At 43.7% G+C, this 26,223-nt stretch overlaps 1 protein-coding gene and 1 long non-coding RNA gene across 5 annotated transcripts; one reads left to right on the top strand and one right to left on the bottom strand.

The window, feature by feature from the left end:
* Positions 1-5,831: 5,831 nt before the first annotated feature.
* Positions 5,832-25,903, bottom strand: pogzb (pogo transposable element derived with ZNF domain b). Its single transcript, XM_042489992.2, has 19 exons — positions 25,513-25,903; positions 23,638-23,756; positions 23,193-23,270; positions 22,801-23,015; positions 22,619-22,703; positions 22,348-22,530; positions 22,118-22,231; positions 21,087-21,297; positions 20,821-20,972; positions 20,234-20,334; positions 19,995-20,141; positions 18,891-19,025; positions 18,335-18,528; positions 17,737-17,886; positions 17,077-17,136; positions 15,834-15,946; positions 10,130-11,785; positions 9,984-10,020; positions 5,832-9,245 (listed from the first exon to the last, which is right to left on the bottom strand). The coding sequence occupies exons 2-19, from the start codon at positions 23,750-23,752 to the stop codon at positions 7,244-7,246; spliced, it is 5,748 nt and encodes a 1,915-aa protein (XP_042345926.2). The 5' UTR covers positions 23,753-23,756; positions 25,513-25,903; the 3' UTR covers positions 5,832-7,243.
* On the top strand, positions 13,320-16,095 carry LOC148188347 (uncharacterized). Of its 4 annotated transcripts, none has more exons than XR_015778027.1 (4): positions 13,320-13,334; positions 13,375-13,483; positions 15,201-15,279; positions 15,828-16,095. It is a non-coding gene; the product is annotated as an uncharacterized LOC148188347 (long non-coding RNA). The 4 variants fall into 4 exon arrangements; XR_015778029.1 differs by lacking the exons at positions 13,320-13,334; positions 13,375-13,483 and adding exons at positions 13,507-14,721; positions 14,848-15,091; XR_015778026.1 differs by lacking the exon at positions 13,320-13,334 and having other exon boundaries at positions 13,363-13,483.
* Positions 25,904-26,223: the final 320 nt, after the last annotated feature.

Here is a 26,223-nt window from a genome sequence, read left to right as displayed (position 1 = left end):
ACACAAATTCTTTAAGAGATTCTGACTGAACATTAACTTTAACCCGTCTCTTATTCACACAGCTCACTGCCGTCAGAGTGTGTGTTTGTGTGTGTGTGTAAATCATGAGTTCAGTCCATTTAATATTTTGTCACCTGTGTATTAATTCATGGAGCAGCTGATTTTTTGTCACAGTTTAATTTAACTTCAATCAGCTTTTCTTATTTCTAGTTGTTTTTTTGTTTTTTTTACATATTACTTTTTATTTTAAAAAATTTATATTTATTTTATTTATGTTTATGTGCTATTTCTTGCATGATTTTTAATTTTTTTTTTTTTAACTTTGGCACAGAGTTCAGTCTGTAAGTGCTGCAGGTTAATCAGTGCCTGTGTGTTAATGATTGTTTGACCCCAAGGTGCGTTACATGTTGCTCCTCTTTTTACAATAATAATAGTAACAGTAACAGTGATAATAGTAACAATAATACTAATAGTAACAGTAATAATAATAATAATAATAATAATAATAGTAATAATAATAATAAGCTTTTTAACTTTTTTTTTTTTAAACCTGTCCTGCAGCTTAGGCGTGCAGTATGAGAGGTCTGGATGCCTTGAGGTGCCATAACAGATTTGCTCTGCAAAGGAGGAGTCTGACATACTTCTTCCTGTAGCAGTCCGTACTGAGATTTATTGGCAAGGCTACCGGACAGCACAACGTTAGAGTGGATAGGGACAGAGAAAAGAGAGAGGTTGGGGGACACAGAGGGAGGGAAGACACAAGAGACAACAAAAACAACAGCAACAATAACAACAACAACGACAATGAAAACGATGACAACAATTCTAACTACAATAATGACAGCTGCAAGTATTTACAAGTAATTAGAGAGAAAAAAATTAAAATAAAATAGAATAAAGTAAATAATAAATAAATGAAGTAAATAATAAATAAATTAAAAAACAAACAAACAAACAAACAAACAAAAGAACCCCCAAAAAAAAAAAAAAAACAGACTGCATAAATACTTACCCAACATAACCCTGACATGGATAACCTCCATATTTGTAACTGTTGTACGTGTGTGATTGTATAACAGTTGTGTGCGTGTGTGTGTGTGTGTGTGTGTGTGTGTGAGGGTGTGTCATTGGATGTGGTTTGTAGTTGACGGGGGCGAACACCCCCACCCCAGCCAGGGGCGAAACGCCAGGGAGACCGGGGAGAGCAGGTCCCCAGCCCAGCCAGAAGCCAAACCCTCCACAGGCGCAGACAGGGTCCAGACCATCCCAGAGCTACCCAAACCCCCGGCAGGGCAACCGCCACACAGCAGCAGGGCCCAAGTAACCACCCAGCCCAGTCCCGCACAGAGAGGCCGACAACCATCCCAGAGCCACCGGCGACACCCCCGCAGCAGAACTGACGCCACTCCCCCAGACCACAGACCCCCCGTCCAGCCCTGCAGGGCCAAGGACAGAGGCAATGGGAGAGTGGGGGCTGTCCCCATGTGGCCAGCTTCCTGACTGGCCCTGAAACTTACCCCCATCACTGTCCCCACCTGGCCAACAGGGAGCCACCCGAACACCCAAGGGAGCCACCAGAGGACCCGAGACGGAGGCCCACCACCCATGCGGGAGCAGGCCAGGAGGACAGCGACCCCCCGTGCACGGCAAGCCCCCAGCCAGGGGCCCGGAGCCGGGACATCATGGACCCACCCACGCCTGGGCGGCCAGCCAGCCAAGCAGGGGCCCCCACCCCAGACACCCAACATGCCCCCCACCCCATCCCCATCCCTCGAGCACCTGGGCACGCCTGTCCCAAGACGCCACAGCAGGCACCGACCTGCCCCCCCAGGGCCGGGCCCGGGCAGGCACGACCCCCATTTGCGCACAGCCCCCATGCCGGGTGACAGCACGGGCCCCAGGCCACCAGGCCCCAAAGCCCCAGACCCACCCGCACTAGCGAGACAGCCCAGGCAGGGCCCAAGGGCCACCAACCCCCAGAGCACCCCCACACCGAGGAGGCAGAGGCCCCGCACCCCCCGACCCCGCCCGCGGCAACCGGAATCCACCGCCACCAGCCCAGAAGTCAGGGCGGCGAAGCCCCGACCCCCAGCAACACTATGTAATGAAGTTAATTATTGGGGTCCAGATATGTTCAGATTCTGTGAGTAGATTTTCTGTACAGGCAGACATTTTCTCCATGGAGATGTGATCTAATAGAAGATTTTTATATTGAGTTATACTTAGATTCTTTTTGGATTTCCAATTCATAAGGATAGTTTTCTTGGCAATGCTTACAGCTGCAAGGAGCATGTAGGATTTGTTAGTGTCCATGTTGATGTTAGTGAGATCACCTAGCAAACAAAGTGAGGGGGAGGCAGGGATGGGGCGTCCTAGACATGTTGATAGGTCTTCACAAATCTTTTGCCAAAATATGTTGACCGGTGTACAAAGCCAAGCAGCATGCATATGTGTATCTAATGGGCCACCCGTGCAGTTCAAATTCAAATTCAAATTCCCACCAGGCAGTCAGAGAAGTGCTCATATTAATGCTCTTAAAGCAGCGATGTCCTTTGATAATGGGACTGATAAATGGCAGGTCAGCGATTTGGGTTTCTTTACAAAATGTCTGTTCAATATCTAACCATGCTTGATCTAGTGGACTTTTTGTAATCCAAGCTTTTTAACTTTGCTTTAAGTGTGTCTTTAGGTGAGACACTACAGGTGAAAACAAAGTCTTTTCGTGCACCGATAAATATTGAGATTTTAGGCTATTTTGCTTCAATAACAAGTATTTTTTCAGACTAAAAGAAACTTGAAAATTAATGTAAGCAATTAACTGAAAGTTTCATGTTGATATCTATTAGTTTGATTAATTTGCCCTTATCTTTATCTTTTCTTATCTTTGGTCTCAAAATGTATTGAATTTTACAGTATATCAACCAAATGAAATAAAGAAGCTTGAATGTGTGCAAATCAGCGCATATTTAAACTTAAAATTTCGGAAAACTTGTAATAAAAAAAAAGTCAATAGTCATTTGGGGACGTTTCATGATGATAACTATTACTTTAAATTTTTTTATATATATATATATATATATATATATATATATATATATATATTTACAAATACAAATCATTTTAATTAGAAGTTATTTTAACTTTTTGTTTGTTTGTTTATAATCTTTGTTTGTGTTTAGTTTTTGATAAATACGTAGAAAAGTTTGTTACCTGGATGTAAGCCCGGTTCTTTGAGGACAAGCTTTGCTTTCTAACGAGCTTCATTATCAGAACCCACCTGAGGCCGTGACAGGTGTGGCGTTCTCCCAACTGAACCCGAATTCGTGCAAACAGCAACTCAGACCCAACTGCTGACTGGGCAAAAAGAAGTTAAGTGGCCCCTGGGCATCGCCTGCCAGGGGTTCAAACAGCCTCATCACACGCCAAACGCAACCTCTGAGCGTCTTTAACCAGCTCAGAGCCTCAAACCTGAGCTGAGCCACCAGAGGAGCGTCTGGCCCTCGATCCAAAGGTTTCCCATGAAATCTGTGACAAACAAGTTGTGTCACAATAGGAGCATCATTTTTAAATTTAAATTTTCACTGAACTTTATTTAAATAAGATGAGGGAACTTGAAGTATAGGGTGTTGAACAAATCAGTTTTGATTAAACATTTGCTAAAAGCCTTTTAAACAAAGTTTTGCGTTGGAGTTTGTTATAATCTAAATCTATTCGTTTTACTGTAAAGTTCAAATGTTGGTTATTGGTCTCATTAAAAAAGAATCATGAAATCTTCTTAATTTGGCTGAAATAAGTGTTTCTAAGTTTTCTTGCACATTTGTGTTAAATGTTAAAATCTTCATCAAACAGACGAATGTAGTGCAGAAGAAGTAAGTCAAAAATGTTTAAGTCGACATGAGGACAAACGAGGAGGAGCTGAGCTGACGAACTGCACCCAGTTCTCACGTCAAGGTGATGGATGAGATTGTGGGTGTGATGCTTAATGTGATGATTGATTTGAGGGTTTTCCTGAAAAACAAACTGATTACCGAGGACTGATTCTCAGTCCTCTGTGCAATTATCCAAATGTGCAATATTCTTCAACTCTTGAATGCAGGCTGGATTTAACATGTTACACATATTTTTTGAATTCTTACTGTTATTCTCACTTATGTGAATATCTGTTGCACATTGTAGCATCACACACATATTTTCTATTTTTAAGTACATACTAGTTTTATACATTACATTGCAGTATAATGCACATTTTATATTTATACATTTAATTCACTCAGCAAATTATCCATATTTATTATTTTAAATATTCATATACTACTGCTAATTATTACTTTCTTTATATTTTTCACACTTTACATACTGAGCACATTATATATACTTATCTTTTTAAATATTCACATACTAGTGCTAACTGTTTTACTATTACTATATTTCTATTTTACATTTTCATACATACATATATCTATTTCTACTTGCTGTAATTTTCTATGTTGGCATCAGGCGACTGTAACCAACCTGTTTCCCTCCGGGGGTAAATAAGTGTTTCTGCTCCTGAATCTCACTCTGCTGGTTTCTGTCGTGACTGAAGAGTCAAGCGTTACTCTGCAACAAGAGAGGCTAAAAATAGACATTAGTCTGTGGGCAGAAACTGCCGTTGTTCGTGCGTGACTTGATAATTACAGCTGCCATCAATCGCATCAATCATAAATCTACAGGACGATTTTAATATTATTGAAACAGACTTCAAGAGATTTTTAACCTTCATGCCAATTTAAGACGAGATGAAAACGTTCAGCTAACTTCATAAACAAGCCGTAACAAATGTGAATTAATCAATATAACGTGAAACTTGTTCTCGTACAATTTCAGTATTTGACAGAAATATTTATCAGATTAGTTTTTTACACAAGTTATCTAACAGAGACCGTAAATGATCGCTGTCAACGTTATGTCATCGTTATTGTGAATAAAGCCGACGCGTATGTTATTTGGAAAACTAGAGAATGCTGTTGTGTCAAATGTTACGCCTCTTTGGCTTCTGCGATGCCGGCATGCTATCTAAGGCCGAAGATATAGTTGCTGTCATACGCGTACGCATGATGGCTGCAACGCGTCGGTTTGACGTGTTGGTTGTGCGCGTCCTCAAAAATGATGTATGTACATGAACAGCAGGGGCGGTGCAGAGGCAGATCAAACAGCAGGAGAGACACGTACTCCGACAAGCTCGATTTAGAGGCCTTACACCACCGATGTTGTCGCCTCTTCTGCCTCGATCTCAGCAGCAACATGATAGTAACCTCGTCGAGTGTCGCCATGTCCGTTGTTTACATCGCACGTATCTGGTAGTTGTTTATGGCCTGAGCTCTCTCGTCTGCCCTCTAGAGGTATCCTACAGTAACGAGCACGGCGTAAAGGCAAGCATGAAACGCTCATGACGCAGTCACTTTTGTTTCTTTTAAATTTTCTAAGCTGAGGTCTGCTGAATCAGTCCGTAGCTGCACAACTTCCCCTCTTACGGTCTCTTTTTGTTTGTTTCAAAATAACTCACAAAACTGAACTTTGTTTAACTTTGCTCAGCAAATAATCATTTATATTCGACTGTTAGAAGAGTTCAAACCATGAAAGAAGCTTTTTTAACAATCTGTTTATTAAAGACTTTATGGATTTGTATTTACCTGCACACAGGTTTTTTTTTTTGTGTAATTTTGGATCTCAGACTTCGTAATTATAGATTTAAGAACGCATACTTGAAATCATTGCATTAGTGGTATTAATTTAGTTTTTAGTATTAGTTTTTGTGCTGGCTGAATCGAAAGAAAAGAATCAAATCTGAAGATGTTTTACATTTTATTAACGAGGAAAAGAAAAGTTCACACTTTCTATGAAGGCCATATTTATGATGCATTATAAACACATAAATTTGACATTATAATGGATATCTTTATATATGTTAATATCGTACATGACAGCTTAGAATAAGGTTTATAAGGTATGGACAAAATGTATTAAAAGTGCAGCTGAACATTTAATGTCCACCACTTATAATACTTTTTGAACCTTGTTTGAAGTTGTCATGCATGAATATAAACATTGCGTTTTATGAATCCTTACATGTGCATCATTATGTCAAACCTTGACCTTCATAGAAAGAGTTACTGAAAAGTCTTCTGTACATCAGCACCAAGAAAACATCTGTTCTGTGAGAGTCACGATCATAATCAAACTTCCTCTAATAAAACATGATCTGAAGGAAGATATTAACAAAAATATCCAACATTCACCGTCTGTTCAGGTCCAGGTTCTGGTCAAATGATCCAACACAACATTAACCTCACATGTTCCAGACCGGCCAATCAGGATATTAGCGTTTTTTTAAATTTCTTTGTTGTTTTGCTGTTAATTTTGACTTCTAATGTGAGAATAATGCGGCAGACCTACACAGACAAGATATTTTTTCCTAATCTGATGCCGCACCTCTTGTCATTCATAACTCCTGAATATGGATTTCAGCTGATTGGCTGGTCTGGAGCCAGTCTCTAAGTCTGAGGGCTGACGAGTTGATTTGAGGAAGTCACGAACACATGAGACTTCAAATCATCAAATCTGCAGATTTATAAAAATTAAACATGATTGACTCACCAAACACTTTAAAAAAAATAGAGGACTTGTTGAGTCCAAAAGGCTGTTGTGACCAAATGAATGATAAACGTATATACTTTACGTCATGAGGTGCGTTCATGGCTTTGTCCAGAAATGCAGGAAAACCCAACGACAGCTCAGCATGATAAACGTCCCAAACAAGCGGCGACCGACAGCCGCAGTTCTTCTGATGTCCACTAGATGCTGCTGTATTGACGTGGATGGGAAAACCCTTTCAAATTTCCATAGTTTCATCTCTGAACGGGATTGTATAGCACAACTTATTTGGGTCTGTATTCAAATGCAACATAGTTGGGAAAAACTCAACAGCACATCTGGGGCAGACTGGCCCTTTAAGTCTACTCTAAGACAGGCATGTTGATGGGGGACAGGTGTTGCAGTCTTTCGCTCTCAGCTGGACTGATTGCTACTTGGTGGTCCCATCTTAGCTCGACTTTGACTCCGTTGTCTTGCTGCCAAAAGTACAACTTTCTGTAGTTTCGGTAAATTACAGGGATATCTGGCGGGAAACGTCCCATCAGACACCTGTAAGGGACAACTCGATGGTTCCACTTTGTGAGTCTTTAACCATGTCTTCATCTTCTGTTCAGCTTTCATCCATCCTGTCCTCCTCTCTGTCAGCCTCTACACCTTCAGTCTTGCTCTTTACCGTTAACTTCCACTCATCGCCGACTTCCTCGCCTATCACTATCCTGGTCTCTCGTCTTTCCTTGCTCACCTCCTTCCTGTCCTCCTCTGTCTCCTTACTTTCCTCCTCGCTGTCCTCCTCTAGCTCCTTAGTGTCCTCTTTCCTCTCTGTCTCCTTTCCTTCCTCCTCACTGTCCTCTGGCTTCTTGACCTCCTCTTCCCTGTTCGCCTCAGTCTCCTTCCTGTCTTCCACACCTTTGTCTGTGTCCTTTCCTTCCTCTTCCGTTTCCTCTGGCCGTCCCTCTTCCCTTGTGTCCTTTATTTCCTTCCCTTCCTCTTCCACCTCCGTCCTGTCCTCCCTATCTTCTTCCACCTCCCTCCTCTCTTCTTCTTTGTCCTCCTGTTCCTCCTTTGATGTCTCCGGCCAGTCTCCTTGTTCTTGTTCCTCCTCGGTGTCCTCTTTGTCTTCCAGTTCCGTCAGCTCAGGAGAATCGTCCTCAAAAGCTTCAGCCCCCAGTAGGGTCTCTGTCAGGGTCTTGAGGAGGTCCAACTGGATCTCATCTGGTTTCTGACTCATTGTCTCATCCTCCTTTCTCGCTGCCTCCTTGTCCTCCTCTTTCTGCCCTGACAGAAGTCCTGTCAATTCAAACGACTTCTTCCAAAGCTGTGGGAGTTTGTTCAGGTGAGTCAGGGCCTCGACCAACCAGTCAACCAGTAGCTGGGCGACATTTGCTTGGAGCTGGAGGGGGGAAATCTCCTCAAACTCCTTTGGGTTTCCAGCTGTGAACTCTGCCCATCGTGACAGCAGAAAGCGCTGCAGAACCGGCTTCATGCAAATCTCCAAGGGCTGAAGATGGTGTGAGCAGCCTCCAGGAATCACTGCTGGAAGGGTACCCACTCCACTGACGGAAGTAAGGCATGAATCTCCTAAGTGTTCCCGGTGTCGATCCAGGATCAGCATTGATTTACTGGGCTGAATTTCACTGGTAACATGCTGTAGCCAAACCTTGTTAGTCCAAAGATCCAAGGCTTCTTCTACTAACAGAGTCTCTGGACCGGCCTCCAGCAGGATGAACTCTGGCAGGGGTTTCTCAGTCAGCTGCCTGTTTGCAACCACCAAGGATGGCAACATGGTACCATCAGCCAGCACTGTCAGGTACACAGTGACCAGAGGTATGGACCCAGTGAGTTCCAGGGCCTCTGAGCGGCGAGATTTGTCCTGAACTAACCTAAAATCAACGAAGAGACACAACTCATCCATTGCAGCGACATTGCTTTCTGACAGCTTTTTGGTCTGTATGATCTTCTGGGTAAATTCCCTGAAGGACTTGACCTTAGCCTCCAGGGAAAGTGGCAGAATGCGAGCCAGCGTTGAGTCCCTGCCAATACTACGAAGGCCTAGGTGATGCTGCAGCATGAAGCTTACCGCCCAGTCGTAGGAGATACGGAATGAGTCACTGAAACCTCCCTTCTTCTTCAGTGTGGAGGCTTTGTGGAAGAGGTTACTCTCTGTGATCGGAAGCTGCTGTTCACGCATAGACAGCACCCAGGCTACCAGGCGGTCTCCACCGTTGGAATCCACCTTCTGTTCCTGTTTAGTTTGCTTCAAACGCTTCCTGGCCTCTTTCATCCAGGACTGGATGAGATCTGTCTCCGTAGAGAAGACCCTAGAGGCTTGGCGGAGTCCGTCACACAGAGCGAACAGGGCGATCCTGAGCTGACGGGCAGTGAGGAAATCGTCACGCTCTTTCGAGGCAGACGAGACGGTTGCTGTTTGGGCGTGGCCATTTGTTGCTGATGGCAGGTTAGACATCGGATGTTTTTCTTCTTTGCCATCTTCAGGTACTTCATCAATGTCATCCAACTCATCTAGTCCTTCGTCATCAAAGTCCATGTCCTCCACAGGGGCCATCGCGTCGTCAAATTTGTCCTTTGCGACCTCTCTTACTTCGATTGCGCCGCTAAAGGACAAGGAATAAAATTTGGATATGTCAGTATTATTGATGATGAAAGCACAGAAACAAAATTTATTTTTTCATCAGGAGACAAAGTACTTTTGTTTTGTTAAACTCTTAATTTCAGTTTATTCATTAGAGCTAAACTTTAAAACCACTATAAATTCCCCTTCCAAAAGAATACCTTTTGGCCTTTTCAGCAACGTTTTTTTTGTTTTGTTTGTTTGGTTTTTTTTTTAGTTTTGACACAGACCTATATCTAATCTCCTTTTTCTCTTTAAGATTCTTGAGAAAGTAGTTGCTAATCAGTTTTGTGACTTTCTTCATGACAACAGTTTGTTAGAGGATTTTCAGTCATGATTTAGCGTGCATCAAAGCAGAGTAACAGCCCTGTTAAAAGACGACCTTCTGAGTGAGAGACAAAGGACTTGTCTCCGTACTTGTTTTTTATTAGATGCTTCTGATACAATCGACCATCACATTCTGTTACACAGACTGGAAATTTTAATTGGCTTTAAAGGAACTGCACTTAGCTGGTTTAAATCCTATTTATCAGTTCGATCTCAGCTTGGTTATGTTTATAATAAATCTATGATGGACGCTAAGGTAGGTCAGAGTTCCACAACGTTCTGTGACTTGGACCAGTTTTTTATTTTATTATCCTTATTGTTCCCAAATTACCCGGGAAACAATTGATTGAAAGAATTAAATGACGTATGTGGATACATAGAATGAAAAGATTACCTTATTCTGTTCTTGACAAATCCAACCTTTGCTGATCCTATACAAAAAAACAAAACAACTTTCATTAGCATTCTGAATTGTGAAAAGTTTAACAGAAAACAAATTAACTCCTGAAACGTTTAAAATGAACTTGTTAGAATATGGACCTTTGTTTTGAGGTGACAGGCCGTGAAATTCCCAGAAGCAGTCTGAGTGATTGCACAGGTTTGCTTGACAGACGACGCAGCCGTACACACTCTCATGGCGGATGTTCTTCAAGTTGCAGTTCTTGCACCTCTTGGAGATGCCGCTGATCTTCACCATCCTGTGTCTTTCTTTAACTTTTTCTTCTGGAGGCTCAACCTTTGTCCCGCGGGAGCTGGCGATCTCCATGGTCTCAAAGTATCTCTGAGCACACTTGGCGAGCTGGTTTCCCAAACGCTTTCGGAAGTTAACTTGTGTAAAAAGGCCGTCATGTACCCAGGCAGGTGGGTTGTCTTTGCGGCTCTCCCGCAGCACGATGAAGGCGTTGACGATGCTCAGGTTGATCAGAAACCAGAAGAGGCTGCGCCAGTGTCGGTCCTGGGGGATTCCTCCCAGTGGGTTGCAGGCCAGCAACTGCTTGCAGATGTCAACCCCTCGCATGTTCTCTTGCAGGAGGCGGAAAGCCATGGGACGGTCGATGGGGTCCAGTCCCCCAACTTTGGACTGAGACCTCCTCCAAACAGTGTCCTGTTCACCCGGGGCTGCATTAGTTGACAGGCAGCCCATCTCTTTGGTATCCCTCCAGCGGGTTGCCAGCAAGGGGCCAAACTGTCTCTGTAGAAAGTCCCCGGGTTTCTCCAGCTGGCCCTCCTCCCACAGGTCTCTGGGCAGGATGGGGTTGTGTGGAGGGAAGGAGCTGGAAGCATAGATGCCCTGGTCCAGAAGCTTCTGCATGAGCGGGACAGATGTAAGGGGATTAGCCAGGTAAAGTTGGTGGTGTTTGTCCTCCAGGTCCTTTACCAACTCTGGCACCACAGTGAAGCCCGCCTCCTGGCCCACTTTGTCCCCTACCTGGATGAAGAAGCGGTGACAGTAGCCGGACTTGGAGTCGCAAAGCAGCCACACCTGAGGCTGGGTCTTTGGATTCCCCTTGGCTTGGCTGTCCTCCTCCTCCTCCTGGCAGGGCAGCAGCGCCCTGTCGATGGTCAGGCAGCAGTTTGGCTTGTAGGCGTCCCACATCGCCCCACCAAGAATGTCCAGCATCGGCCTGAAGATGTGCAGCGGGTCGCTGGGGTTGTTCGTGCCTCGATACTCGTCTGTGGTGAAGCTGCCCATGCGGATGTTGCCGGCAATCTGCTTGAAGCGTTTGAAGCTCATGGAGCGGTAGAAGGTATAGCTGTTGTCGTAGTGATTCCAGGACCAGTAGTGCGACAGGTCGGGGAGGCTCTGGATCCCCATCAGGATGACCAGGCCGATGAAACCTTTGATCTCATGGGTGGTGACGGGGACCCATTCTGGGAAGCTATTGCCCAGATACTGGCAGGTCTTAACGTGGGCGTTAGTCTCCTTGGTGATCAGCTCTATGAGTGCTGACGGGAAGAGCAGATTGAAGAAGTCGATGGCATCAGTGTTCTTGGACAGGAAGTGATGCGGCCCACTGTCCTGCATGAATGACATGATGGGAGAATTGGAGCTGTCATCGCTGTCTGATGGAGGTTTCCAACAATCTGCAGACCTCCAGGATGGATCAGGCAAGTCCTTGTTCTGTGCTGTTTCCTTCTCCTCTGAAGAGTGCTGATCTTCACTGTGGCAGAACTGAATGTCCCGTTCAATGTGGGCTGAAAAAAAGAGACAAGTTTCCTTTAAAATGACTGCAATATCAAAACACCTGAAGAAACTTCTCAAACATCCTGCTGCATAATCCATTTCTTTACCATTAATTTGTTTTCAGGAAGTCTCAGACACTCGTTGAAGAACAGAAATACCATCTTAGAGATCAGTGGGTGGAGCCTGTCGGGTTTTACCTGCTGCTGTGTTTTTTTATTTGCTTGTTTAGTTTCTCTTAATTTTTATTTTTGTAGCAGCAAGTTTATCAGTTGGTAATCAGCTACATAGCAGTTACAACTTGAAGTTGAGAACTTCTTTGTGCCGAGTAACCACATTTAATTTAGTAGATTGCAACATAGTAATACTTTGTGTTATTATTAGTAGGAACAACTGCTGCAGCTAGTTACTGATGCTCAGAGGGAAACTGAGCGAGTCCTGAATTTTGAGCAGAAAATAATCTGGAGACCTTGTTGAAATGACCTGAGAGGCTTGAACTGAGTTCTGTTTTTGCAACACACTTTTTGAGGTGCTAAAACAATATCATGTTTTTAACTGCCCGAGACGTTTCGCATTGACTTAAAATTCTACTAATCACTTTCAAAGCGTTAAACTGCCCATGATGCAATCGACCAAGAAACAGACCCACCACTCTCTGTATTTCTCTCTTTATAAACTTTGATCAAACGGTAAAATTAGTAAATCCTAATCAAATATAGATTACGATTATGTGACTGCGCTGCCTCTTTTTCAACTAAAATGTAGTGAGAAACATTTTTGAATTCTGTCTTTAGTTGTCATAGCCAAAGTTTTCCTGCGTATTTAAAATGTTTGCTGAAAAAAAACCCAACATTTCAGAAACGTGTCTTAGCTGACAGTTTAACTGTGACACAAGATAGTTTGTTACCAGCCAGGCTCTGTTGAGTCAAAAGACGGGTGTGTCTTTCTTTACTCTCCAACGGAAACCTTTATCAGTCCGGTGTGGCACATTTTTCTCTGGTAGTTATAGGTTTTGTACTCCTTGAGCAGACGTGAATGCCACAGTCATGTCAACAGCCTAAAATGTTTACATTTATTTTATGCTCCGACTGGTCCAACCTGACTGTCAGTCAAAGTGCCTGCATGCACTCTCCCTCCACGTATGCAAGCTATCTACCACTGAAGTGAAGCACCAAAATCTGGATCGTCAGTCAGTCTGGTACACGGGCGACACACAAAGTCAGACACGTGAACATTTGTAATCAAGTCAATTCAAGTCAATTTTATTTATAGAGCCCATTATCACAAAACATGGTTCAGAGGGCTTTACAGTGTACGACATCCCTCTGCCCTCAGACCCTCACATCACCGAGGAAAAACTCCTGAAAAAGAACCCCTGTAACGGAGAAAAAAACAGGAAGAAACCTCAGGAAGAGCGGTAGAGGATGATGAGGGATCCCTCTACAGGACGGACAGACGTGCAATAGATGTCGTAAATAACAAATGAAATACAATCATGGCAAAAAGTAAAGAGAAAGAGAGAGGTGGAGAGAGGTGGAGAGAGGGGGAGAGAGGGGGAGAGAGGTGGAGAGAGGTGGAGAGAGGGGGAGAGAGGGGGAGAGAGAGGGAGATTGCAACACTGTGCAATGTTCACGAAAACACGACTGCTTTTATATTGGCTGCTTACTCGCCTTATGTCTTTTGCCCGCTGCCAGGCAGTCAGCTTTGCATGGGTTTGTATGAAATAACTATTGTATTGACAACCTGTCCAACTTTGTGTTGCATGGCTTGCCCGTGTTTTAGTGAATATGAACATATTGTTTACCTTTACCTGCATCTAATAGCCTTTTATTAGGGTCTACGTTATGGCACTTGTATTTTCTGCTTCTGTGTTTTGCTGCTGTGCAAATCTGCACGTTATGCTTGTGTTGTTGCTTCATGTTGTTTGCATAGCTATGTTGTGCTAAAACGCTGTTATGCTGTTGCTGTGCTATTGCATTTTTACTGCTGTTTCTTGTTGCTTCGCATGGTTTGTGTTCTGTCGTGGAGCTGTTGCTGTCTTTATGGCGTCCTGCTGCTGTGGTTATGTGAATTTTGTTGAAAAGTAGCCAGATGGCCCACATTGGCACATTTACAGAAATTATGATTAACGCATGTTTTCCTAATAAATAAAATAACTAAAAAGAAATGAAAATATAGGAACCCGTGCTGTTTGATGACAACATATGAATCAACAGTGGACAAGGCTGAAGAAATGATTACAGACATTTCTGTGGTTGTTTTTGTAGGTTTTAAAGATTATAAATAATGAAGTTAATGCAGTGAGTCTTCTCTAAACTGGCAGCAGATCATGTTGGAAGATATTTTGTAATGTGTGTAAACACACTGTTCCAGCACAACAGTGTTTATTTCCACGACTTTATGGCGTCAAGGAGTGAGATAGAAATTTCAATTGGGTCAGTTTTATTTACTTTGGCTCAAGCTGAAGCCAGGAAACCTCCAGACCTCCACTTCTGATTTAAGAGACACAGAGGACAAGAAAAACTGAGCTAAGCGGCGAAGCACTGAAGTTCAGTCCGCTGATAACTGATCTGTCGATGTTTAACAGATTTTATCAGATATGCGGCAGGTTTATCAGAGAGACTGTTGTGAAACAAAAACGACCTGAATGCAGTCAGGTCCTGTCGGTGAAAGTTAAAGTGTGACAGCACGTCAACCTAATGCTGGTAACTGGGTGAACTATTTACCTTGGACGCAAAAATACTGAACATGTGACCACCTGGAAGTCTGTGTTATGTAGCACAGATGATAAAGGGTGCCGGAGTCAGGAAGTCATTTTACAGAAGCATTCACTCACTCACTCAGTCATTCACCTTAAAAAAATAAATAGATGTAATCTCACAGGCGGAGAGTTACTGCGGTTAGCTTACAGCTTTCTCAAGAACCGCTCATACACACTTGTCTTCCTCAGGTCTGGGAACAAAAGGGTTAATTCTGAAAGATGCTTAAAATGTTGAAATGTTTGAGTTTGGTACAATGTAACATCTCCGATCTGTCTTTGTCACTCTGATGTGAAGACGTGCTTCTGTGTCTGCAGAGCCCTGAAGCCGCGGCCCGTCTCTGCACAGAGACACAGACGCTGTTTGCTTCTTTAGTCAAAGTTTATTAATACTGAGCGTGACACGTCTACAAATACACCAAATTTGGCGATGCATGTCATACACCCATGAAGTGGGCTGCAGATTGGATGAACGGTTCAATAATCAAAGGACAAACGTACAAATATGTGGAGATTCTTCGCTTTTCAGTTATACTGGTGTAGAGCTCGTGGGATTTTCAAGGTTAAAATTCATTTTAAGAAAATGTTGATAAAATTCAAAACAAAAATGAACTTCTAACAGGGTAAGTTAGAAACATATACCTGTCTCTGTTGTCCGTGATTTAATGAAGGTTCAGACGCCTGCAGAGTCTGAAGGATCTTTGCTGTTTGACTCTGGAGTGACAGAGCCGTCACCGACGACTTTTTCAGGTCAGTAAATGTTCTTTTACAATTGTTTTACGTCTGTTGTTTCTTGGTAATTTCCTAAAAAGAACTTTTGAACCTGGATAACTGTGACTCTTATTTTAGTTAATTTGTGGTCAATTTGAAAGCGTTTTTTCTTTTGTTAAAAAAACAAATAGATAGATTTTCAGCTGTTTTTTGGAAACATAATTTTTCTATAATCTGACGCGAGCCGCCTGCAGACGACCTCAGAGTCTGACAGAGAGAACGAGGGGCTGCCGGTTCTTGGCATAAACGCAGCATTCAAACATTCAACATGAATAGTTGCTCTCAAGACGCTAAAAAGGGCAAATTGCTCTCAGCTGCAAAAACGTAACGATGTTTTTGAGCTGTGATATTAATTATTTCAACTGAGGTGAACTGCTTTCTCTGTCTAAGCCCAGTTCATCCTTCTTCAATGAAGTTATGATGAATCTGCAGACCTGTGAAAGTGTGGCGTTAACCCTTGATTGTGTGTGTGTGTGTGTGTGTGTGTGTGAGTGTGTGTGTGTGTGTGTGTGTGTGTGTGTGTGCAGGCTTACTCCTGGTGCGGCAGATGGCGTTGTCGTGATCCGGGTTCATTAGCAGGTGATCAGCCATCTGATCTGCAGAGTGCGGCCTGAAGTTGCAGTCTGAGCACTGCAGCAGGAACACACTGAAACACACGACAGTGACAGTTTGTCTTCATTATTAAAATAACGAGTTAATTCAGGTGATTACGTCTGTGAGAACAGTGAGGATCATCTGTGTCGGTAACGACGACGGATTCATAAACAGGATGCAATAAAACTGCATGTTTACACACTGGCTGTTTGATGCTTTCAACAAATGAACAGTAAATGTGATGATTCAGTAAAAGCTTGAATGATTTACAGAAAACTTTTTCTTAAATCATAATATCGAGGTGCGGCTGGCGTTGCGCAGCTCCGTCAGCGCCCACGGTACATGCTGCACCCCGAGAGTGTGCTGCTCTGAATCACAAAATTATATTTAAAATTCAACAGTGCTGAAACACTAAATATGTGTATGTGTGTGTGTGTGTGTGTGTGTGTGTGTGTGTGTGTGTGGGGGTGTTGATGTCAGGGCGGGCGGCCCAAAATAAATAAATGTGTTGGAACCTTTAATATAATGTTTTTTGTGAAAGTCAGAAAAGTTTCGGTGATGAAGAGCGACACCTGCAGGTCAGATTGAGTCATTGCAGCATTGATGAAAATGTTTATTTCAGATAAATCTCTGTCACACTCTGATGGACAATAAAGTTTTGTAGTAACCGTGAGCATGAATGATGCATAAAGAGGTTTCCATTTAAAAACTGATGTTATCGATTATATTTGTCTCTATTTTCTCTGACTCTGTTCTGCTTTTTCTCTTGAGTGACTTTGAATTAAGAGACGACATTTAAAGGAAAAACAGCAAATCTTCAAGAGCGAACCATGAAATGTTTAACGTGTAAAATTACTTCAACCATCAAAATAGTTTCACATTGATTTTCTGTCAGTCGACTGATTGTTTCAGCTCCGTGTAGAAACTGTTGTTTCATTTATGACAAAACATCCGCTTTTATCAACTTCTCATCTGTTCTGTGTTTCAAAATCTGAGTCATAACAGTAACTGTCAGATAAATGTAGTACGATGAAAAGTAGAAAGACTCCACCGCTGGTCACTGGGTTATTTAACGCTGGTGTTTGTGCTCAGAAGTATCACACGTTTAGAGTGAAGACGGATCAAAGTGCAGCAGATCAGTGACAGATGATCGATCAGTGATTGATCGGCTGTGTGTCTCACCATGGAGGAGGCAGTCTGTGCAGAGGAAGAACTCTGTCTTTGGACGGCGGCACGTGGTGACTGAAAACAACAACAGACAACAACCAGAATCAGACGATGAAGATTAAATATCAGAGGGTGAATTTTAATAAATCCTGCCGACAATAAAGGACAGAAGGAAACAATGAGATCGATGTAAACGTTTCACATCGTTTCTTACTTTTATCATTAGAAATTTAATTAATAGATGCTGAATATTTTGCCACTGTGTGTGTAGTACTGTGTGTATCACTGTAAGTGTTGCTGTGTGTATTACTGTAAGTGTTGCTGTGTGTATCACTGTAAGTGTTGCTGTGTGTATCACTGTAAGTGTTGCTGTGTGTATTACTGTAAGTGTTCCTGAGTGTAGTACTGTGAGTGTTTCTGTGTGTATTACTGTAAGTGTTCCTGTGTGTATTACTGTAAGTGTTCTTGTGTGTATTACTGTAAGTGTTTCTGAGTGTAGTACTGTGGGTGTTGCTGTGTGTAGTACTGTGAGTGTTTCTGTGTGTATTACTGTAAGTGTTCCTGTGTGTATTACTGTAAGTGTTCCTGTGTGTATTACTGTAAGTGTTTCTGAGTGTAGTACTGTGGGTGTTGCTGTGTGTAGTACTGTGTGCAGTACTGCGAGTGTGTTCTCACTGGATCATGTGGGCAGCGTAGGCTCTGGAGCAGCAGCTGCTGTAGGGACACAGCATACAGGTGACGTGAGTCGGGTAGTGAGCCGAGAGGTCGGAGGCGTCGGTCCCGCACTCCAAACACACCAACCGCTCTCCCTCATACGATAAAGACCTGCGGGAGACGAGACGGGGGACAAGTTAACCTCAGTGCAAATACTATCGTGTGTTTGTAATTAAACTTTCATACATTTTAACACAAACACTGACTCATGTGACCTCACAGTGTCATGTGACCTAGAAAAGACTTAAAAATGCTTCTGTTGTAGTTTTGAGAAATATGTTTTTTCTGAATCGCCTTAAATACCACCTCATGAGAGTGTAAAAACTCTTCGGCGATAAATGGGAGTTTTTTTTAAATGTTTTTTTTGACGTGTTTCCATTAGACATATTTTATATTTGCAGTTTCAACTAGCTAAAATTTGAGGGTTAATGAAAACCTGCCTTTCGAGATCTTTACTGCAGCACTAAATGTGGATTAATTCTTCACTGAAAAAGGTTCCTCACGAAGCCAAGTTTTGCTCCTGTTTCATATCGAATCGTTCGCTCAAACGCGGTCTGACCTGTTGACGCTGACTCTGCGGCCGACCGATCTCTTGGTTGGTGATCGAGGCGACTTCTGGAACGTGGGGCTCCTCTGAGGCGGAGACTTCTCCGTCTTGATGTTGATTGGCTGGACGAGGGAGGAGGGGCTCTGGAACAGCCGGCTCCCTCCCGACGCCATAGACCTGATCTTCCCGTAAGTCCTGATCGTCACCTGGAGACACACGGGTCAATAATGAGACGAGACGGGACCACGGTCATGCTGGTTAACTAACACTAACTTTAAAGACAAAAAGACACCGGACTTACTGAAATGTGTACTTACAAAACTAAACTAAAACCCCCTCTGATAATATAAAATACAGATAAAACTAAACGTGAAACTTAAAAACTAAAACGTAACATTCTTAAATATTAAGTGAAGTGAAAAAACGAATCCACTCTAAAAACGAATCCAAACTTAAAAACTGAATTTCTATTTTTTAAACAAAATAAAACCTAAAGAAAAATTCAAACTATAATTACTCTGCTCGGGAAACTATCCTTTTAAAGGTGTTCAGGGTTTAAGGAGCTGACCTTTGACCCCGGCGGCAGTCCCTCCAAACGAACAGGGCGACGGAAGCTGCGATGGTTTTCCAGTTTGTGCTGCATTTTGTCCTTCAGGAAGACGAACTGAAGACGACACCTGTTACAGTGGAAGGCCTGGTTCACCTGAGACAGAAGACAGAGGGACGCAGAGACAGAGCTCTTTTCATAAAAGATAAAAAAAATATATAAAAATATAAAAATCCGTAACAGCATGTCTATTCATCACAGAGCAGGACACGGAGGACAGGACACGGAGGACAGGACACGGAGGACAGGACATGGAGGACAGGACACGGAGGACAGGACACGGAGTTACAAATACAATAATTACATTATCGTTCATAAATAACATCAACGCTGAGTTCAGCTTGTTTTTGTCTTTCAGCTGAAACACGCTGCTCAGATTAGCATGATTCAGGTCACAGACTGAAGGGCTGAATTACTGTCAAATTATTATTTCATTAGTTTTCTATGGCAATTTCTCTTTTCCCCAGAAAAACATCCCAGATTTGAACAATCATTCGTATGAATCAGTTCGAAAAGAGGCTCTGGTAAACTCCAGCATCGACCACACGACGTTTTCATTGATGGTCACTGTAAATTATTATTATATAAAGTAAATTATATATTAAAATCAAATATAAACTGTTTTCTAAGTGTTATTTTGTAAATATTGCTACAGTGATTATTAGTTTTTCAGACTTGTTCTGTAAATATTTTCATGTTTTTTTATTTCATGCTCACTTTAGAACATGTTTCTGATGCACTTTGAAAAAAAAACAAACCTTGTGTGTATTTATTACACCTGTCATGTGACTTCACTGAGCGAACCAGAAGACGCCGCAAGTGAAACGCCTCGTTCGCTCTGAATAAAGTCCTTCGATGGTCGACTTTGTTTCTCACTTTAAATGTTCCTGCTACAAACCAGCACCTGAACCAGCACCTGAGCGGGAAACTGTCTGTGCACGGGGAGTTTCGTTCATACATTTTTTGTCTTAACCAAATTTTAAAACGTGACCCCAAAATAAAAACATGTCACTACAGGTTAGACAGGTGTCCGGTTATGTGCGTGACACAGGTGTGTGTGGTTACCTGGTGTTTGAGCAGGTGCTGCTGGTAGCTGATGGGGTTTCTGGTCACTTTCAGGCAGAAAACACACAACAGGAAGCGAGAGTCTCTGTGGAAGCTGGCGAAGTGCTGCAGGATGTCCGAGTAGAAGGACGAGCGAAATGAACACACCTGAGAAGGTCACACCTGAGTTAACGGGGCCCGAGGACAGACAGGATAGTGAGGTCAGAGGTCAGAGGTCAGAGGTCAGAGGTCAGGCTCACCTGGCAGACGTAGGGCATCTCGCCTGGTTTGTGGTTGGACTTCATGTGGTTCAAGAAGGCCGGCTCGTTCTCAAACGCCCACTCACAAATACGACACATACCTGAGAGACAGAGGGCGGGTTTCCGTTAACCCTCACTGCACAAACTGAGACTGCAAATACAAAATAAACCTCACGGAAACACGTCGATTTCGGAAAAAAACTCCTGTTTATGGCAAAAAAAAATTACACTCGCATGAGGTTGTATTTCAGGCGATTCCAAGACGGCATATTTGGAAACATTTTTTTGCTTTTATAGCTCGTATGATGTGTAACAGCAGGTGGAGGTAATGAGAAATGAGACGCCAACCGCCATTAACCCCAAAGAAGAAGAAGAAGAAGAAGTACAGCAAAGTCACATGACAGTCAACAAAACACGAGTCAGTGTGTGAGGACGGAGGATTTCAATGCTTTTAAGACTTTTTAAGGATCCACAGTGTCCCTGTGATTATTTTTCTATTTTCATTTCAACAAGTTCAAAAATAAATCAAATCAAATTTAAAATAAATAAATAAAATAATAATAATGATAATTAGGCGTGGTTCTTACTGGAGGAGAGGGTGGGGCCGTGCACCTGATCCTGGTGGCTCTGCAGGTGAGCGGGAGACGAGAACTGTCGGTAACAGAACCTGCAGCACGTCCTCTCGTCACCTGACCCTCGTCCAATCAGCTCTGAGTGCTGGAGCATGTGCTGCATCAACCTGCACACACACACACACACACACACACACACACACACACACACACAGGTAAGTATACAGGTGTTCAGCGTGTGTGCAGGTGCTCGGGTGCGTCCAGGTGAGCGTTGGTCCCACCTCAGGTTGTTCTCGGCCAGGTGTGAGCAGCTCAGGCAGGTGAAGGTGCAGGTTTTGATCCCGAGCGGTTGCGGTTTCCTCAGACTCAGGTCGCCGTCAAACGTCCCGTAGTAGAACTCCTCCACGCTCATCACCACCCTGGTGGGGTCGGAGGTCGGCGCCGATGATGTCACACTTGGGGTGGTGACGACGGAGGGGGCGGGGCCAGGAGCTGCCGGACCAGGTAACACACAGATTAATGCAGGGTGGTAACCATGGTAACACACAGTTGTCACACAGTACAAGTTTGAATGGCGTGATTTTCAGCCCGTGGAGTTAACAGCATACAGACACACATAATCAGACGCCGTATTTCTTGCTGAATCGTACGTCAACGTGGCCGCTGTATTGGATGTGGCAGCAATCCGCCAGGTGAAACACACGAAAAAAGCTGTGCAAGACGTCTCTTTCCCAAGGGTTTAGCTCCCATCCCGTTTTTTGTACATATTTACAAAGAGTATCTAGAAACACGCCTCCCGACTGCTGACTCACAGGACCGACGAGCTCGCGGTATCTGCACGCCGGCGTTTACTCTACAAGTCTGCGTGTGTGTGTGTGTGTGTGTGAGGCCTCCAGGTAACATGTAAACACCGGCGTGCAGATATCGCGCGCTCTCGCCGATGTCACGTGAGCGCGCATACGTGAACTACAGATTGCAACAAGGCAGAAAACATGACGCCAGTGACGTTTTTCAAAACAACTTGACACGTCGGGGCTTCAGGACACTCGGATTACTTTGAACGAGCAGTTTGGAGACATTTTGTGGTTTTACTTATGTTTGTTTTTTTAAACGTTTGAATCCTGGTTACCATTTGCTTCATTTGGGTGACGAGTGTAACGTGTTTTGACCCGACTTTCCATCATCATGAATTTTCATTTTTGATGCACTTTTGGATCTGCATCCGTTGATGCAGATGTTTTATTCACGCGCTGATGTGTGGAAACCTCTCTGAAACCCCTGCGTAACGTTTTCGGTGACGCTCTGCTCGTACCAGCTCTGCTGAACGTGATTCTGGTGACTCCATTGGCTGAGCCGGAGGGAAGGGCGGGAGAATCTCCCAGCTTCAAGGAGTTGGCTCCGCCCACCTGGGTCATCTGAAGGTTAACTAGAGGGGAAAATAAAAAAATAAAATGATAATGTGTAATAATGATAATATTCAAACAATAATCAATATACACTTTAATCAATCAGTTCTGATCAGATTTTTGTAGGCCGACGTACCGGGTCCTGGCGTGCTGGTGCGGATGGTCAGCGTGGCGGGCAGCTGCATGGCGGTGAAGGCGGAGCCAGGCTGTGTGGTTGTTCTGGAGGAGGCGGGGCCTGGTCTGGTCTGGACCGCCTGGCCCTGAGGGAGGACCGGGGACACGCCCACACTGGGCCGGACCAGCTGACCCAGAGACGGCGCTGCGTGGACAGGAGAAAGGAGCGATGAGATCAGTAATCAGATCGTATTTCGGGATGACTGATGTCTGATAGACTTCAGGCGTCCTACACTGGATCAGCGTGAGCGGCTGGACCGTCTGCCCCGGCTGCAGGTTCAGCACCAGCGGGGCGCCGTGGTTCATCACTGGGAAGCCCTGTAACGTAAACACGTGACATCAGAGTGACATCACAGAGCCTCAAAGCGTTACAAAGACCTTCAAACGAAGCCGAGGGCGTGTTTGTTTTCTGTACCTGTGTGGTGAGGAGGATGGGCTGGGCGTTGTGTGTCCCGGGGGCTGCTGGGAGGAGGAACGTCCCTCCTGGCGTCTGTGTCAGGAAGAGAGGCCCCTGATGGGTCTGAGCCACCAGAGGCGGGGCTGACGCAGGTGTGGAGGAGGAGGTGATGGCGGAGGCAGGAGGAGGCGGCGGCCGCACAGAGGAGCAGACGACGTGAACAGGAGGTGAAGCTGCAGAACAACAAAACAAACTAACTTCCAAACCATAACTTCATGGTTTCTGGTGGGTTTTTTTGTTGTTGTAGTTTTTCCAAAAGTTACATCGTTATCGCAACATTCAACACACACACACACACACACACACACACACACACACACACACAAACACACACACGCAGATTATGATACCTGTCTGAGGTGTGATGGGTGGAGGAGTCCTGGGGGGCGGAGTCTCGGAGGCTGGAAGAGGAGACATTGAATCCTCCACTGGAGAAACAGACACACAGATGTCATGATTTTATTATTATTATTATTAGTAGTAGTAGTAGTAGTAGTTGTTTTACTAATAGTAGTAGTAGTTGTTGTTTTATTAGTAGCAGTAGTAGTAGTTGTTTTATTAGTAGCAGTAGTAGTAGTTGTTTTAGTAGTAGCAGTAGTAGTAGTTGTTTTGGTAGTAGTAGTAGCAGTAGCAGTAGTAGTAGTTGTTTTGGTAGTAGTAGTAGCAGTAGCAGTAGCAGTAGTTGTTTTGGTAGTAGTAGTAGCAGTAGCAGTAGTAGTAGTTGTTTTGGTAGTAGTAGTAGCAGTAGCAGTAGTAGTAGTAGTAGTAGTAGTAGTATTGAGTGCACATTCTCACCTGGCTCGCAATAGCTGTCGAAGAAGTCCATATCGTCTTCCTCCACGTTGTCGTCCACCTGTTGCCATGGCTCCAGCTCCTCCTCCTCGCACTCCATAAACAGCTCCGTGTCCATGTTGCTACAGAAACGGAGCGAAACTGTCAGCATCACGACAGGTGAGAAACTTCAAACACCCGTCATCACCATTATAATAAACAAACACGAAACTCTGTAACTTTCTCAGGAAACAAAGTCAAACAGGAGCTTCAGATTAAAGAGCCTCTCTAATCTCTCCACGCCGTCCCTTTAACAGCTTCTCTTCTAGAGCTTTCACTCAAATCACGTGAACTTCATCACAACACGGAGCCGCTCAGACGTCACTGAACTGCAGGTGTTCGAGTTTTTATATTTCTGAGCACTTTAAATGTTCACCGAGTTCAAGCCAGTGGGTGTGTCAAATCAAGAGGTACGTTTACATGTTACAGTCACTTTAAAGACGCGATGGTGATAAAAGATTATTTTTTTAACTTATATTTAATACATTATTTACATTTTTAAAACACAGAAATACATAATAAATATCAAAGTCACAGCTGTTTCATATCCACGTGTCAGTTTTCTAAATTAGGAGAACAAAGTTTAAACGTAAGGAAAGACCGACCAAACATAAACAAGCTATAAGATCAGACAGCCTCCAGGTGTAATCGCTCACCGTGTTTCTCAGACTCACTCACACGTGTAATCTGAGGGCATCGCTGCTCGTAGATCCGATCGTGGTTCATACACATGAAGGAATATGGATTTGGTTTTTTTCCACTTAAAATTACTTATGTATTGTTATTTCTTTAATTTTTGATTAGTTTATGTATGTATATATATATATATATATATATATATATATATATATATATATATATATATATATGCATAAATTATAAATTATATGTATACTTTGTTTGTCATAGTATTTTTACACTGTTTGTAAAACTTCAGGTACTATTTTTAATTTGTTCATTTTTATTTAAATTTTCACTTGACTTGATAAAAAGTTGCTAGGAACTTGCTGTATTTGATGTTTAAAGATTCAGTTTTTATTAAACATCGGCTTAGGGCATTTAAATAAAGTTTTGTGTTGGAGTTTGTTCTACTCTAATCTCTGAATCACTGACAGAAGATTTTCATTTTTATTGTAAATACATACTGCCTCCAAATAACGGTTATCAGTCTCATTAACCACTAATAATCGGTACCCTATCGGCCCTGAAAAATCCATATCGATCGACCCCTTGTTATCATTATCATTATGATTATTATTATCATTATTATGGTGCATTTAACATCAGTTGTTTTGATTTTCATGTGTTTAGTGTGTTTTTTAAAAAGTAACTAAAAATACTCAAGTTAAGTGCGAGTACCTTAAATATTTGCTGGAGTAAAAGTACTCAATTACATGTCAGTACTTGTTATGAGTATCGTTTTAAATAAAGTTATCCTGACAGTGCGGTGTGTAGTTCCGGCTGCGGCCTCGGGGGGCGCTCGCTCCACTCCGCCTGCTCCTCCCGGGGCTTTGTGTTGTTTCCCCGCAGGAGGAGCGCTCACGACCCGCAGGGAGGAAACTTTCCGCCCGGGCGGGTACTGACACACTGCAGGGTCCAGTGAAGTCAGTCGGAGCTCAACCCGGGTACCCGAGACCACAGCAGCGGGCAGAGGACCCGGTTCAGCCCGCCGCCGCGCGCACAGTGAGCCGCGGTGCGTTTGGATAACAACAGTCCGCAGCACCGCCCCGCCGGCGGCAGCTAGCTGTGCACACCAAGCGCCTCCTGAATGTACCTGCCGGCCCGTGCGGAGCTGCGTGTTCACGCGGACCGGAGCGGGTGGAGCTGTGCGGGACTCACCTGCTGCGGGAGCTGCGGGGCTCGGACGCGGCGCGCGGACGGGTTTGCACGGTTCTTCTTCAGGCGCGCTCCGGTTCAGGAGGCTGTGGTCGGGACTTCCGCCTGCTGGAGCTTCCGATTGGCCCACAGCGAGTGTACGTCACTTCCCGCTCAGAGCAGCGCGGCCTCTGATTGGTCGGTGGGAGTCCCTCCAACTGCAGGGAGCTGCGGGTTTTTCGGGCTGGAGGGTTTAACGGGTCCGCCGCGGCCGGCGGGACTCCGGTAACCCGGTGCACCGGCCAGACAACAACAACAAAAACAACAACAACAGTCAGACAAACAAACAACAACAAGGCGACAGCGCGGAGGCCGAGAGGCGCCAAGACGCCACACTCTCGGGGCCGGACGCCATCTTGTTTTATTGTTTGTGGTGGGGGCGGGGCTCCCGCGTGACGTCAGGAGGCGAGGCTGAAATATAATTTTTTATTTACGACTTAGTGTCAGAAAATATTAATAAACAAATAAATATCAAACAATATGTCAAAAAATACATAAATATAATAATATAATAATATATATGTATCTAAATGTTTGTTGCGGAGTATCTTTGCTAGTTCTAAGTGCGCTTCCCAGAAGCCTACAACTAAATTATAATAATGAAAACTTGTTATTATTTCTATTATAAAAAGTGTAATTTTGGCAATTTAAATTTTGGTGGCCTGCAGGTTCAGA

Source organism: Plectropomus leopardus, chromosome 11 (genome assembly GCF_026936395.1).
Source record: "Plectropomus leopardus strain MGB_pleo_1.0 chromosome 11, ASM2693639v1, whole genome shotgun sequence".
NCBI lineage: Eukaryota > Metazoa > Chordata > Actinopteri > Perciformes > Serranidae > Plectropomus > Plectropomus leopardus.
The sequence above is the reverse complement of the archived record's forward strand: the minus strand, read 5'-3'. Positions and strand labels throughout refer to the sequence as shown.